The sequence below is a fragment of the Pongo pygmaeus genome, chromosome 9, assembly GCF_028885625.2.
Source record: "Pongo pygmaeus isolate AG05252 chromosome 9, NHGRI_mPonPyg2-v2.0_pri, whole genome shotgun sequence".
NCBI classification, from domain to species: domain Eukaryota; kingdom Metazoa; phylum Chordata; class Mammalia; order Primates; family Hominidae; genus Pongo; species Pongo pygmaeus.
In genome coordinates, this window is record NC_072382.2 from 91,289,991 (window position 1) to 91,305,461 (window position 15,471).

At 37.7% G+C, this 15,471-nt stretch overlaps 1 protein-coding gene across 1 annotated transcript; it reads left to right on the top strand.

The window, feature by feature from the left end:
• Positions 1-804: 804 nt before the first annotated feature.
• LOC129008719 (putative tripartite motif-containing protein 64B) lies at positions 805-8,077 on the top strand. Its single transcript, XM_054441054.2, has 7 exons — positions 805-871; positions 2,364-2,778; positions 3,217-3,312; positions 4,088-4,318; positions 4,927-4,949; positions 6,389-6,486; positions 7,584-8,077. Exons 2-7 carry the CDS (start codon positions 2,368-2,370, stop codon positions 8,075-8,077), a joined length of 1,353 nt encoding a protein of 450 aa, XP_054297029.1. The 5' UTR covers positions 805-871; positions 2,364-2,367.
• Positions 8,078-15,471: the final 7,394 nt, after the last annotated feature.

Here is a 15,471-nt window from a genome sequence, read left to right on the forward strand (position 1 = left end):
ACCTGGATATCCATGAATCTTCTAGACTTGAGACAATACATCGCAGATTCTGGTGTGTATGACATTTGTGGTGAAGCCCTTCATGCTTAATTTTTCTTATACAAATACTTTAAACTCACTGGCCGGGACATTTACATCTTGTCTAAGCAAACGAGTAGCTTACCCAGTTATTTGAAATAATATCATTGTTTAAAATATCTGTAATTAGAGCATGTATAATATATTGGTTTGTGTTATATCAAGTTTTTTGACTGGGTTTTTTTTTTTTTTTTTTGAGATAGGGTCTCACTCTATCACCTAGGCTGGACTGAAGTGGCACTATCATGGCTCACTGCACCCTGGACCTCCTGGGCTCAAGCAATCCTGCCGCCACAGTCTCCTGAGTAGCTGAGACTACAAGCATGTGCCATCACGCCAGCATTATTTTTAAAAGAATTTTTAGTAGAGATGAGATATCAATAAGATATGCAGGCTGGTCTAGAACTGCTGACCCGAATCCATCCTCATACCTTGGCCTCTTCAATGCCAGGATTAGAGGCACGCAGCACTATGCCTAGCCCCCATTTTGTATTATATTACCTTATGCATTATTTGGCATGTTATGTCTTAGCAGCTATAATTCCACTGTATTTGTGTAATTATGGAATCCAAAAAGAGCTTACAATTTTCAATATGTTACATATACGGAATAGTCTTTTTCCATTTCAATTTTATTTTGTAAATTGGCATATGTTAATTGTCTGTTCAGATCATTTGCCCATTTTTTAATTGGGTTGTTTGCGGTTTTTTTTTTCTTCTTTTTAATTTGCTATTGAGTTATTTGACTTCCTTGTATATTCAGGGTATCAATCTCCTGTCCAGTGAATAGTTGGTAAATATTTTTTCTCATTCTGTCAGTTGTCTTTTCACTCCATTGATTGTTTCCTTTGCTGTGCAGAAGATTTGCAGTTTAATATAATTCCAGTTGTTGATTTTTGCTTTGGTGGACTAGGCTTTTGTGATTTTATTCATACAATTTTTTCTCAGATTAATGTCCTGGAGCATTTCTCCTATATTTTCTTCTAGTAGATTTGTTCTTTCAGGTTTTACATGAAAGTTTTCAATCTATTTTGAGTTGATTTTGGCATAGGGTGAGAGGTGAGGGTATAATTTTATTCCCTGCATGTAAATATCCAGTTTGCCAGCAGTGTTGATTGAAAAGACTGTCCTTTCCCCAGTAAATACTGTTGCTACCTTTGTCAAAATTCAGTTGGCTGTAGAGAAGTGTAACAGTTTCTGGGTTCTCTGATCTGTTACGCTGGTTTATTTGTCTATTTTTACACCAGTACCATGCTGCTTTGCTTACTATAGCTTTGTAGTATACTACATGTCATCAGCGTAAGTGTTAAATGTGTAGGATTAATTGGAAAACCCTTGTTGTAAAGGTCATGTTTGTAGTCCTTTTCAAATCTTCAATGAGCAGACTGGATTTGAAAAGTGTTCAAATAGATCCCATCAACTGGTAAAGACTCCCAGGAAGTAGGGACTTTGATCGCTGTGGAGAAACACAGGGAATAAAGATAAATTGGTGGTCATGCTTCCATTAATTACATCTCTGGATTCTTTAAAGAAAAAAATTGAGTGTTTACTTTCTTTTTTGGTTTAAGTAAAAATTGATTAATTGTTGCTGAGTACTTTCATAGCTTGCATAGTCACCATTTCAAAATATGAAGATACTCTGATGGTCTGAAATCATTCTGAGCAAAAACATTGTCTTGAATAAGAAATAACAATTTTTCATTGTATTTATGTAAAGGTTGAATTTTGGGATTAACATTAGAAGCATAAGTTCAGCTGTTTATAGTTACAGGAGTTAAGTGTTGAAGCCCATAATGATTAAACTAAACACACTTAGATTAAACTTAACCAATTTTTAATTGTCTTTAGAAAAGTACATGTGTTACTTGGGTGCCAGAGAGTGAGACTAAGTATCCCTGTATAAGTTCCACTCAAGGGGTCATGGAGGAAAAGAAAGAGAGAGAGAGAGATGGGTTTGTATGGGTTTCTGGAACAATCAGCTAATAGAAGTAACTGGGAAGTTATCCTAATTGTTCCCTTCTACCCCAATATTCAGCTTGCCCAAATAACTTATAATTGAGAACATTGCTTGTTTTAAACTAAAATGATGCTTGTCTCATTTTTCCACTTGTGTTATAGTATAAACCCATCTTGCCTATATTTACCACATCTAGGTCTGTACTGGGCTTAAGTTAACAGGTAGATTGAACAGAGCTGAAGCAGACAAGAACTAGCCACAGGCCCTTCCCCCTCCATGTGGTCAAAAATAATTTTCTCTCTTAAATTTTTCTGTTTTAAATTTCCAGAAACATGGATTCAGACACACTGCAAACCTTCCAGAGGGAACTCTGTTGCTTTATCTGCAGGAACTACTTAATGGACCCTGTCACCATTGACTGTGGGCATAGCTTTTGCAGGCCCTGCCTTTGTCTACTCTGGGAGGAAGGCCAAGCTCCAACGGGCTGTCCTGTGTGTGGGAAAATCCCCCAGAAGACTGACTTCAACACCAATATTGTTCTCAAGAAGTTGGCTTCTCTTGCAAGGCAGCACAGACCTCACAACATCAACAGCTCAGAGAAGCAGATCTGTGTGCTACATGAAGAGGAAAAGGGGCTCTTCTGTGAGGCAGAGGAGAGACTCCTCTGTGGGCCCTGCTCTGAGTCACCAGAGCATGAGGCTTATGGCCACAGACCAATAGGATGGGCTGCTGAGGAGTGCAGGGTAAGTGACACCTCCAATGCAACTGGGAATCCACATGATCCTAAATGAGAGAGAAAATGAGAGCTTATGATAATAAAGGTGGAGAGAATGGAGATGGTGAGGTTCTGAATTTTCGATATAAATCTCTAGATATAAATGTGTTCTGGGAACACGGTTTGCTTTTGCTGCGAGCTTGACTTCTCCAGAGCCAGGATATATGAAATCCAATTTCTTAAAAAATTGATTAGCTGTTGGGTCTCCTCAAACTGTCTACTATATGTTTCTGTTACCTCTGATATTCCACATATTAGAATCAAATTAGGTTAACTTGTAAAAACTCTGACCACTTCAGGGGAACTCACATTTACCCTTCTCTCAACAACAGGCTTTTCTCATAAAAAGGGAATAACATATCCAGTAACGTCTTATCTGCTACTAAAGGTCATGTCTATTTTGCAGGAGAAACTTCTAAAGAAAATGGATCCTTTATGGAGGAGCACTCAAGAAATGCAAAACAATCTAAATCAGGAAATTAGCAAAATCCATTCATTAACGGTAGGGATAAAAAGGTTTTATGTTTTTAATGTAGATTGGCACAATGCTAGCTTAGACTTCTTAGCCGAATTCTGCTTATCAGTTAAAAAATAGCAGTGTCCTCTTCCCAGAAAAAAACAAAACAGTGGTTTCAAATGATATATCAGCAGTTATCATTATACAGGCCAACAGGAGCTGGTGCAAAAAATACTAGTATGTACATGTATATGAAATAAACAGGGCATGATAATTATTCCTGATGTAACCTTGAGGGTTTAGATAAAACTTCCAAGGCACTGAGAATAGGATAGCATTGAGTTGTTTAAATCATTGTATTCACATCGAGTAGTTTAAAGTTTTGCTGTGAAGGTGAGGAGAGAAATAGAGAAATTAGTGGAGGAAAAAAAAACCTGAAGTAATTTCTTTAAAAACTCGGTGGTAGAGTGTATACTGAAATATTTAAAAATGTTTAGAAGAATCAGGCAAAGGAACAAAATAAAATTAAGAAGAACCAGGTAAAAAAGACAGTAATTAATGAAGTAAGAATCCTGTAGAAGCAACACAGGCAGGGATCTTGAGTCCTTTTGAGGTACTGATTTATACAGAAAGGGAGACTAGGAGGAACATGAAGAAAGGATGGGTAGAGGAGACTAGCAAATCTTCAAGAACCTTTTCAAGTATGAGACACAGAGCTTATGAGTTTACTGCTTGCATATCCTAGGAGAATAACAGTGAAGTGTTAAGTGTTTTGCTGAGAGTGAGGAGATGCAATTCTTTTAACTGAGTATCTCTGCAGGACTATGTGGCCCTCAGGAAAGGGATGATCAGATATCAATATCAGAAGTTGCGCCAATTTCTCCTGGAGGAGGAGCAGCGCCATCTGGAGACAATGGACAGAGAAGCAGAAGAGATTGTTCGACAACTCCAAGACAGTGAAGTAAGAATAACCCAACATATAAAAAAGACGAAAGACATGTACAGAGAGCTGTGGGAGATGTGCCACATGCCTGATGTGAAGCTGCTCCAGGTGAGGAGGGAGGGTCCATCATCCAGAGTCAGGAAGACTTTGTTGGGTAATGATGCCAGGACATTCATATGCTACCTGCAAATGTAACTACTCTTAGATAAGTGACACATGCTCCTTGGCTCTGTCATTGCGTTTGTCCAGTGACTTGCTTTTGCATATTCTGGTAATCTTTGGGAGATTTTTGCCATTTTGGTAGATCACATAGGACGAAATCCTCTTCAGTATAATCAGGAGTACTAGCCACAAATAAATGTTATCCAAAATCAACCAAATGCTAGGCCAGGAGAATATTAGCTTTGTTAATAAAACTCAATTTAGGTTCCCTAGTACATGCTCACTTCTTGGGATTAAGCCTGGGAGATGAGTGACAGTGAGAACTGGATAGCCGCGTACATCACTCCACAGTCTTATTCTCAGTCCCTTGATTCCTAATGCCCACTGAGGAAGACCACCATGGTTCAGTTGAGGTTCTGTTATTAACACAGCCTTGGATGGTTCCTTAGAGGTGTATCAATAAACCTACCTGGTTAACCCAGAAAAACAACAAAGAATACTAGGGAAAGTAGGACAGAATTCTCATGATTAAGTACTTGTGTTTTTCTTTGCAGGACTTGGAAAACATACTGGAACGGTGAGTTACACTAATGAACTTTGATTGCTGAGAAAGTCATTCCCTTACTGATAAAGTCAATGTACCCTTGAAAGTCAATGTACCATTGAAAAAGGTGGGGATTAGGTTCACTAACCACCTTCATGCAATTCCACATACTTGAAAACCCAAGTATAACTTCTGACTTTTCCAAAACCAAGCTACGAATGACCTCTTATTGACTGGAAGCCTGTTGATACCATAAACAGTCAATTAACATATATTGTATGGTATATGTATTATATGCTGTATCCTAACAATAAAGTAAGCTGGAGAAAAAAAATATGATTGAGAAAATTACAAGGAAGAGAAAATATATTTATTACTCATTAAGAAGTTGATCACCATAAGGGTCTTCATCTTCATTGTCTTCACATTGAGTAGGCTGAAGAGGAGGAGGAAGAGAAGACAGTGTCTCAGCAGTGGCAGAGGCAGAAACAAAAGAAATGGAGTGGGAGGCAGGAGAGGCAGGCAAGCTAGGTGAAACTTTCATTGAAAAAAATCCACTTATAAGTGGACCCCCAAATTTCAAACCCTTGTTGCTTAAGGGTCAACTACACGTTTTGAGGTATTTAGCATTGATCTGTGGCTATGTTCCGTTTTGGTTTCAAAGGAGAACCTGGGACCTTAGGCTTCTTTGTCTCAGAAGTTTCCTTCTTATCTGGCTGAATGGATATGTATCTAACAACAGTGTGCCATTCTGGATTTTCTTCTACCCACTCACCCCATCTTCTCCAGCCCTGCCCCAGCAAATCTTAAGAAGATTACTCTGAGTTATCACAAAGTAGTCTCCTATTCTGGAGAGGCGAGAGGTGAAAAAGAGAGGAAGGAGGGAAATGCCCTAAGGACAGGAAAGGGAGGGAGGATTTGTTCCCAGGGATATCAATAGCCAGGCCCTGCTCCATCTCTGCACTCCCCTGTTGTAGGCAGAATCTAAGAGGGGAATGGCTGCCTCAGGATCCTCAGCGCCAGAGCAGACAGGCTGAAAATAGACTCCTCTGGTTTGAACAAAAGTTCAAAACCTTTAGTGTCAGTGGGCATTCCCTGTAAGACCCTGACTGCATCACTGGTGACAACTACTGACTGAGGTCCCAAAGGCTTTGGCTGAGTTTTCTTCTCTCAGCAAGAATCCCAGGATATCTGTATACTTTCAAGAGGCCGGAGGGGGAGAGGGAGGAAATGACACTCAGTAATTTTAAATTAGGATCATGTATGAGATAATGGAGAAATTGGACTTTAACATGTTAAATTTAGATAAAAGTAACATTGCTATATCCTCAATATAGTTGAATAAAATGTATACTGAATTTAACAAAAAAGGGAGATTTCTCAAGAAATATGTTGGACGAAAATCTGAAACATTTGTATGACTGTGTGATTATCCCTGGACCTAAAAGTGTAACTGAGGTTGTTCTTTGCAGGACAGAGTTGGTGCAAATGGAAAAGCCCCAGCCAGTGAACCCAGAACTCACTTCCTGGCACATCACTGGAGCGCTAGATATGCTCAACAAATTCAGAGGTAAGAGCCAGCTGCTTGGCAGTACAGCCTCAACTTCTGTTTAGTGGATTCCTTGGTTGAGCTATTACCCATTTTAGTTTTAATTTCTGTGAATTTATCATATATTGTAGAAATAATATTTATCATAAAAATTAGAAAGCTTTGACCAACCAAATAACTAAAACTTCCATAAACAGAACAACTTTACTGCTGTAAGATACATTTCACAACAACTGGAAGCTGAGAGTTCTGTGAAAATGGCCCAAACACGTAAAGCAGCCATTAGACAACAGAGGGCTAAAACCAGGATTAGACTGAATGAAGCAGTGGCTGACCAGGTCATGTAAAAGCAGAACATGATCATCATTTTCAGAAACTTCTAAAGTGCACATGCATGGAAGTCCATCAAATTTTGATGTTTAAAAATGGAGGAGGTGAGGCCGGGCACAGTGGCTCATGCCTATAATCCTCCAAGGCTGAGGCGGGAATATCACCTGAGGTCAATGGCTGGAAACCAGCCTGGCCAACATGGCAAAACCCCATCTATACTGAAAATACAAAAATTATCTGGGCATGGTGGCACATGCCTGTAATCCCAGCTACTCGGGAGGCTGAGGAAGCAGAATCGCTTGAACCCAGGAGGCTGCAGTGAGCCGAGATCGCACCACTGCACTACAGCCTGGGCAGCAGAGTGAGACTCTGTCTCAAAAAAAAAAAAAAAAAGTAACAGGCATGTTTTATATCCCATTAAATAAGAGCATCATAGCAGAGTGAAGTCTATTTGTTAATTATATTGAATACAAACAATGCAAGTGGCATTTTCTACTAAATAAATAAAGAATGTTACATATCTCTTGAAACAAATCATGCAAAGCCAGACATTAAATCATTGATTCATACAGTTAATGATATGTTTGTTTGTTTTTCTGTGTGATTTTAAGGATTCTTCTGTGCTGTAGAAGTCATAATAACCCTTGATCTTCATAGATGACAGTCTCCAAAGTCTTTTTGCTCCCTGTATTCTGTCACTTACAGGAGGTACAAATAAAGCCAGTACCTGGGCAGATAACATCTGACTCCCACGTAACTCCTTGATCTGATTTTTGTTCTTCTTGCAGTGGATGATCTTCTGAGTAAGGAAAAGGCGAGTCACTATATGAGCCTTTCTGAGGATGTCAGAAATGTGATATTTGGAGATGACCATGATGGTGCACCTGGGGAGTCCCAGAGAGCAGAGAACTTTGCAGCATGGGGAGCTCAGGCCTTCTCCTCCGGCAGGCATTACTGGGAAGTGGATGTAACCCACTCCTCCAACTGGATTCTGGGAGTCTGTAAAGATTCCAGGACAGCAAACACAAATCACATTCCTGCTTTTGAGGAAGCATTTTTTCTATTTTCTTCAAAGAGAAACAACCTCTATAGCCTCTCCAACATCTTTCTTCCCTTAACTCACTATGTGCAAAGACCTTTGGGCCGGGTTGGGGTGTTTCTGGATTATGACAACACAGTTGTGAGCTTTTATGATGTTTCAAAAGGTTCCCTCATATACAGCTTTTTCCCTTCCTCTTTGTCTTCCCTTTTGACACCTTTCTTTTGTTTTGGTTCCCCATGAAAGTCAGGTTTCATTATGATTTCCTAGTGAGCTCTCTTGCCTAAAAAATCTTCCAATCTCGAGACCTTGTCATGTGAGACAATAGGACAATGTGTGAGCATCTTTGAGCTCACTGTAACTTGAGGAAACAAAATTATTATCTGGGTATGAAATGGGATAACCACATTGACATTATACATTTGTTTCCTAAATTTTACTTTAATAAAGAGTTGTGAAAAACCATAACTGTCTGATTCCTGGACATTTTATACACCCCAAAATGAAACCCAAAACTCTTTATCATTACTCTCTATTCATTGCGCCTTCCCCACCCACTCGACTCACAATCCCTTTTGTACTTTAGATCTTTGTGGATTTGTGTATTGTAGATACTTTATGCGAAGCAAATAATACAAAATATGGTCTGGGTCATCAGTTACTAAAAATTGCTGATTTTTGTAAATGTGTAAATATATTAGTATAAGAGTGAACTGTACTGTCTTACTGACATATATGCTCGATTATAGTTCTTGGTTTCAATGGCCCTTGCATGCATTCCAAAGTAGCATCATAAAATGTAAACTTAGACTGGAAAAGCTTTGAAAAAGTTTGTTCTGATGCAAATAATTTTTAGCTGAACAAATTCTTTTTTTTTTTTTTTTTTTTTTGCTTCTAGCATAGATTATTTATTTATTTTTTTATTTTATTTTTTGAGACGGTGACTCCCTCTATCCCCCAGGCTGGAAATACAGATGCCTGACATGGGCTCACTGCAACCTCCGCCTCCCGGGTTCAAGCGATTCTCAGCCTCCTGAGTTGCTGGTATTACAGCAACGCCTGGCCAATTTTTGTATTTTTAATCGAGACCACAGGATTTCACCATGTTGGCCAGACTGGTCCCAAACTCCTGACCTCAAGTGATATGCCCGCCTCGGCCTCCCAAAGTGCTGGCATGACAAATGTGAGCCACCAAACGCGGCTGATTCTTATCTTCAATATTCTCATAAATGCTGGATTCAGAAAAACTACTGGTTTATCAAAGTCATTTTATTATCATCTATGTTTTCTTCAATGTTAACTTCAAATTGGGAGTCTTGGTAATAAAAGATCAGTAATTGTGCATTGTCTTTCATGATAAATTTGGTCCATCCTGACTATGTGCCATTCTTTGCAAAGGATAAACAGCTTGGGAGTCAGATCTGGAGTTAACGAAACCTGCAGATTCCGTAAGCAAATAAGTAGAGACGCTGTGTTTAAATTGTCGGAAACCATCCTTGCCTCTGGGATATTTCCCTCTTATTGGGAAGCTAACTCATATGGCTCTAGAAATAGTGTACTCCTACGTGTTGTTAAGAATTTGCAGGTAGGTAAATCTTCAATGCTTTCAATGAATTTCCCTTCTCTTAAAAAGTCTGTGAAAACCATCTTCTAAAACTTCTTGCTTCAATGTAATTTTATTAAAAAAGATGGAACCAAAGCCAGAGGTGGTGGTAAAGGCTACAGCCAAACTGAAGGGTCTCAGCAGCATAGGAGACAGGAGGCTCAGAAGAGAGCCAGGCAGAAAACATCAAAACCTCTGGAGACTATGCATGCACCTTGTGCTTCTCTTGAAGCCCGATGCCAGCGTTGACTCCAGCACATCTATGGTCCTTCAGTCTTGAAGTCTCCAGATACCTCAGTCCCCTATTACAAAAGTTTCAGAATCTGTTTTCATTTGGATAGAAAAGGGGGTCAGAAAATTAAGAACTTTACCAGGTTTGGACAGAGCAAGCTGGGATGGTGTGGTAGGTATTGAAATTAGCCGTGGATACAGAAACTTGTACTTGGAGAATAATCGTATTTGTTGTGAATTTTCAAAAGACAATATTGAACCAAGGTCATACATCCCAGGTTAAACGTTTGTAAATAAATTATTTTACAGGACTCTCCCTGAAAAGTGGAACTTTGAAGAATGACCTGTTGGTAGTATTAGGAAAGAAACAGAGGCCATAGTGAGGGAAGAAAGGAGGGATGAAGGGAGCAGAGAATGTGAACTGGCATGCCAGACAGATTAAAAAATAATGAAAACAAAAGCAAAAATTACAGATTCCATACATTTCCCAAAGGAAGACATTTATGCAGCCATCAAACATATGAAAAAAAGGTCATAATCATTGATCAGTAGAGAAATGCAAATCAAAGCCACAATGAGATACCATCTCATGCCATTTAGAATGGCGATCATGAAAAAGTCAGGAAACAATTGTGGCAATTCCTCAAGTATCTAGAACCAGAAATACTGTTTGACCCAGCAATCCCACTACTGGGTATATACTCAAAGGATAATAAATCATTCTACTATAAAGACACATGCACACGTATATTTATTGCAGCACTGTTCACCATAGCAAAGACTTGGAACCAACCCAAATGTCCATCAATGATAGACGGGATAAGGAAAATGTGGCACATATACACCATGGAATACTACGCAGCCATAAAAAAGGATGAGTTTGGCTGGGTGCCAGGCTCACACCTGTAATCCCAGCACTTTGGGAGGCCGAGGCAGGTGGATCAAGAGGTCAGGAAATGGAGACCATCCAGGCTAACACGGTGAAACCCTGTCTCTACTAAAAATACAAAAAAATTAAAAATTAGCTGGGCATGGTGGCAGTCACCTGTAGGCCCAGCTACTCGGGAGGCTGAGGCAGGAGAATGGCATGAACCTGGGGGCAGGGCTTTCAGTGAGCCAAGATCGCACCACTGCACTCTAGCCTGGGCGACAGAGTCAGACTCCTTCACAAAAAAAAAAAAAAAAAAAAAAAAGATTGAGTTCACGTCCTTTGCAGGGACATGGATGAAGCTGGAAACCATCATTCTCAGCAAACTAACACAAGAACAGGAAAACAAACATGGCATGTTCTCACTCCTAAATGGGGGTTGAACAATGAGAACACACGGACACAGGGAGGGGAACATCACACACCAGGGACTATCTGGGGTTTGGGGGATAGGGGAGGGATAGCATTAGGAGAAATACCTAATGTAGATGACAGGTTGATGGGTGCAGGAAACCACCAAGGCACAGGTATACCTATGCAACAAACCTGCACTTTCTGCACAAGTATCCCAGAACTTAAAGTATAATTAAAAAAAAAAAAAAGTAAAACACAAGCAAAGAAACAAACAAAAACCCTACAGACTCCAAGACAAATTGGCTTAGGTATTTGATATGTAGGGGAGGAAATGCAGGGGAAAATTATAGTAAAGCGACATTTACTTTGGAGTTTGAAGAAATTGGTGGGTCTTGTTTTCAATATGTCAAGGATGTGACTTCTGAAGGTGTGAATAACAACATCCCTCAATAAATCTGTGTGCTAATTAATAACAGACACTCCCACATTTTTATCACTAAGGTCCAACCTAATCCTAATCCAGATACTCATTCTAATTAATGCAATCATCTCAGAATTTCAAAGATATTTGTTGGCCAGTTAGTGACTATTAGTTATCCTTAGAAAGAAACTATTTGAGAGGAACATTTAGAGGTACCTATCAATTTTTAAGTGTACGTATATTTTAAACTTATAATATCATTACTATGGAAATTTCCCTAAAAATGCACAAGGATATATGTATATTACGTATATTGTGGCAATATTTTCAATATAACAAGGGAGAGAATATAGCTCAACAAAATTGTATAATCTATTGTACTCTCTATAAATATGAACAACATCTGCATATACTCATAAACAGCCACTTGCTTAACTAAAAAAGTGATCTCATGGAATTAAAAAGTAAAACAGAGGATACTAGTGGCTAGGAAGGGTAGAAGGCAGAGGGTATAGGGAGAGGTACAAAATTAAATATAATTAAATATAATGAATACTAAAAAAGAAAATAAATACAATTTAAAAATACAAAATTATAGGTAGATGGGAGGTATAAGTTGTAATGTTCTATAGCATTGCAAGATGATTATAATTAACAGTAATATGTACATTCAAATAGCTAGAATGAGGATATTGCAGGTTCCCTAAAAAAAAAGAAATGATAAATGTTTGAGATAATGTGCTAAATACTCTGATCTGATTACTATGCATCATATGTATCAAAACATCACTATCTACCCTACACATAGGTAAAATTATGTGTCTATTAAAGATAAAATTTTAAAGTACTGATTCCTTGATATCCTCCATACAGTGATAGTTTATTTTTCTAATATTCTTTTTATAGGTAATCAAACACAGAAAATGGTTTGACCTGCAAGATAACATAAGAATAAATGTAAAAATATATGAGTCAGGTTCACAGCTGGAAATTTGTGTCCAGAATGTCATTTTAAAATTAGCAATACTACATAGTTGATAATTGAAAGATATAATTGATCATGAAATAATTATCAGATGCATTTTCTCTCCAGGAATGTCTCTATAACAAATTAATTAGAAGAAATCAAATCAATCTGTTCTATATTTATAAAATGGTACGTGACCAGATGCATTCATCTCTAGTGTAAGGAAAGAATATTTTTAAATCTCATGGCACAAGACCCCCTCTATTTCAGAAAACATTTTTGAAGGTATTGTCAAAATGTGTGTTTTGTATAATGTTATTATATAAAATACAAAAACTATGCATTTAATAATCCTACCCCTCAGTAACATAAATATAATTATTCTATTATAAATGGTCCAAGGAATGAACAATTTATTCATTCTATTTATTCTATTAAAGAGGAAGTAAAGAGAACCATTAAACATTGGAGAAAATGCTTAAATTGATTAGTATTTCAGAAGATGGAAAATCACAGAGTACATTACCGTAAATATGCATTAGATTGTCAAAACTTAGTTATTTAATTGCATCCCATACTAACCAATTCAAGTGACCTTTTCCAGCAAAACAGTGACAATATGAAAGATCCGGGTTTCGGTGACTTCCTGCAGATAACCTCCATCTTGAAAGGTCTTGGATATTTCTATATGAAGACAGAAAACTTATATTGTTATACTTACTTATTTGTATATTTGCACAATCTACTTGCAGTGACACAGGATATTAATATTATTTATCTTTGATATTGTGCAATGGAAGAAGTGTTGCACATAGACACAAATAGAAACAAACTTTATTCTTTATACTTACCAGTAGAAAGAGGATAAAGGTTCACAGAACTTTATAGGCAGTTTGGATGCTATGAATGGTAATCAAAGACTTAGAAACTAAGGCTTAGTTTTAAAAAGTGTTGTGTGAATTAAAAACCTTACATATTTATCTATGCAATTACAACTTCTGGTACTCTTCAGTGTGTGTGTGTGTGTGTGTGTGTGTTTGTGTGTTCGTGTGTACGTATTGCAATGTGAGTCTGATTTTTTCAGCTTTTTTGTGTCTGAATAAGGACTTTATTTTTCTTTGAAAAAATGTATTGTTTTGGAAAGCTTTTCCTTGGGTATAGAACTCTGATTGACAATATTTTTCTTTATTATTACTTCAAAGATGTTTTCCATTCCTAGTCACTTGCACTATACCTGACAAAAAATTAATTGACATTTTTTCCTTTTTTTCTGAACATTATGTCTGTTTTCCTTTCCCTCCCTCCCTCCCTCCCTCCTTTTCTTCCTTTTTCCTTCCTTTATTTTATTCTTTCATTTTTTGTCACTGATTTTAAGCAATTATTAGAGTGGGGCATAAGTAATTGTGGTTTTTACCATTGAAAGTAAAGGCAGGCCATGCATGGTGGCTCAAGCCTCTAATTCAAGCACTTTGGGAGGCTGATGCAGGTGGATCACCTAAGGTCAGGAGTTCGAGACCAGATTGGCTGATACAGCAAAAACCCATCTCTACTAAAAATACAAAAATTAACTGGGCATGGTGGTGGGTGCCTGTAGTCCCAGCTACTTGGGAGGCTGTGGCAGGAAAAATCGCTTGAACCCAGGAGGCGAAGGTTGTGGTGAGTGGAGATCGCGCCACTGCACACCAGCCTGGGTGAGAGAGTGAGACTCTGTCTCAAAAAAAAAAGAAAAGAAAAAGAAAAAAAAAGTAATGGCAAAACCGCAATTACTTTTTACACCAACCTAATAGATTATGATGAATATTGCCATAGCTCTAGTTTAACTTTTTTCCCCTTCCTTTTCTTCACACTTTGTAATCTAATATGATGCAAATCTAATCAGCCTGTAATCCCTGTCAATGTTGTTCTCATTTAAGAAGTTGTAGATTTTATCTCTCTTATACAAATTTTTCTTTTTACATCTACCATATCTCCACATACTTTATTTGAATATAAAAAATATGGTTATTTCAAATGTTGTAATGTCCTGATGTGCTAATTCTAGTGTCTCTGTCAATCCTGTTTTATTTTGTATTGATTTTTTTTTCTCTTTATGGGCTTCTTTTTGTACTTCTTTACTCTCTTGGTAATTTTTTATTGTATTACAGACATAGTGAATTTTTTTATTGCAAATGTATTTTTTTTTCTATGAATAGTGCTTTATTTCTCCCAGAAATTATACATTTTTTTAAAGAAAATCCTATCTTCATATTTGAAACATAAGAACAAGAAAATTATGAGTGTAACATGAGCCTAGTAGAAGGAGAAATAAAATACTTTACAGACAAGCAAATGCAAATGTATTTTTAAACATATTTTTGAGTGCTATTTGTGAGCACTGTTGAGTTTTTTGGAAATAATTTGATCCTTTTGGATCTCTCTTTAAGAATTTGTTAGCCTAGTCTGGAACAAGGTTGAAAAAGGATCTATCTGGACACATTTATTTCCTACTGTTGTGCCAAGTATTTTCAGTCTACTCTACCCATCATCCTGGAGAACAGTTATAAACAATTTTGGGTAATGTGTATTATTAATAATCACACATTTAGGCACTTTACTGAGGATACTATGCTGCTAAAAACTGATAAAATGGTGGCTCATGCCTGTAATCCCAGCACTTTGGGAGGCCGAGGTGGGTGGATCACCTGAGGTCAGGAGTTCAAGACCAGCCTGGCCAAAATGGTGAAACCCCGTCTCTACTAAAAATACAAAAACTAGCCGGGTGTGGTGGTACACACCTGTAATCTCAGCTACTTGGAAGGCTGAGGCAGGAGAATTGCTCCAACCCAGGAGGCAGAGGTTGCAGTGAGCCAAGATCACGCCACTGCACTCCAGCCTGGGCGACAGAGTAAGACTTCGTCTCAAAAAAAAAAAAAAAACAAAAACAAAAACAAACAAACAAACAAACAAAAAACTGATAAAAGAAATCTTGTTAATGTTTTTGAAATCATTTGCTACAGGAGAGATTAGTTGTGTTTTAGAATCTAAGGTCGTTTTTAAAAAGCACAGTGGTAAAAAATTAACAGCACCTTAATAGGGTCTACCTGGAATATATACACTCATATTGTGGAAAGCTTAGAGACACATTTCTTCCAAA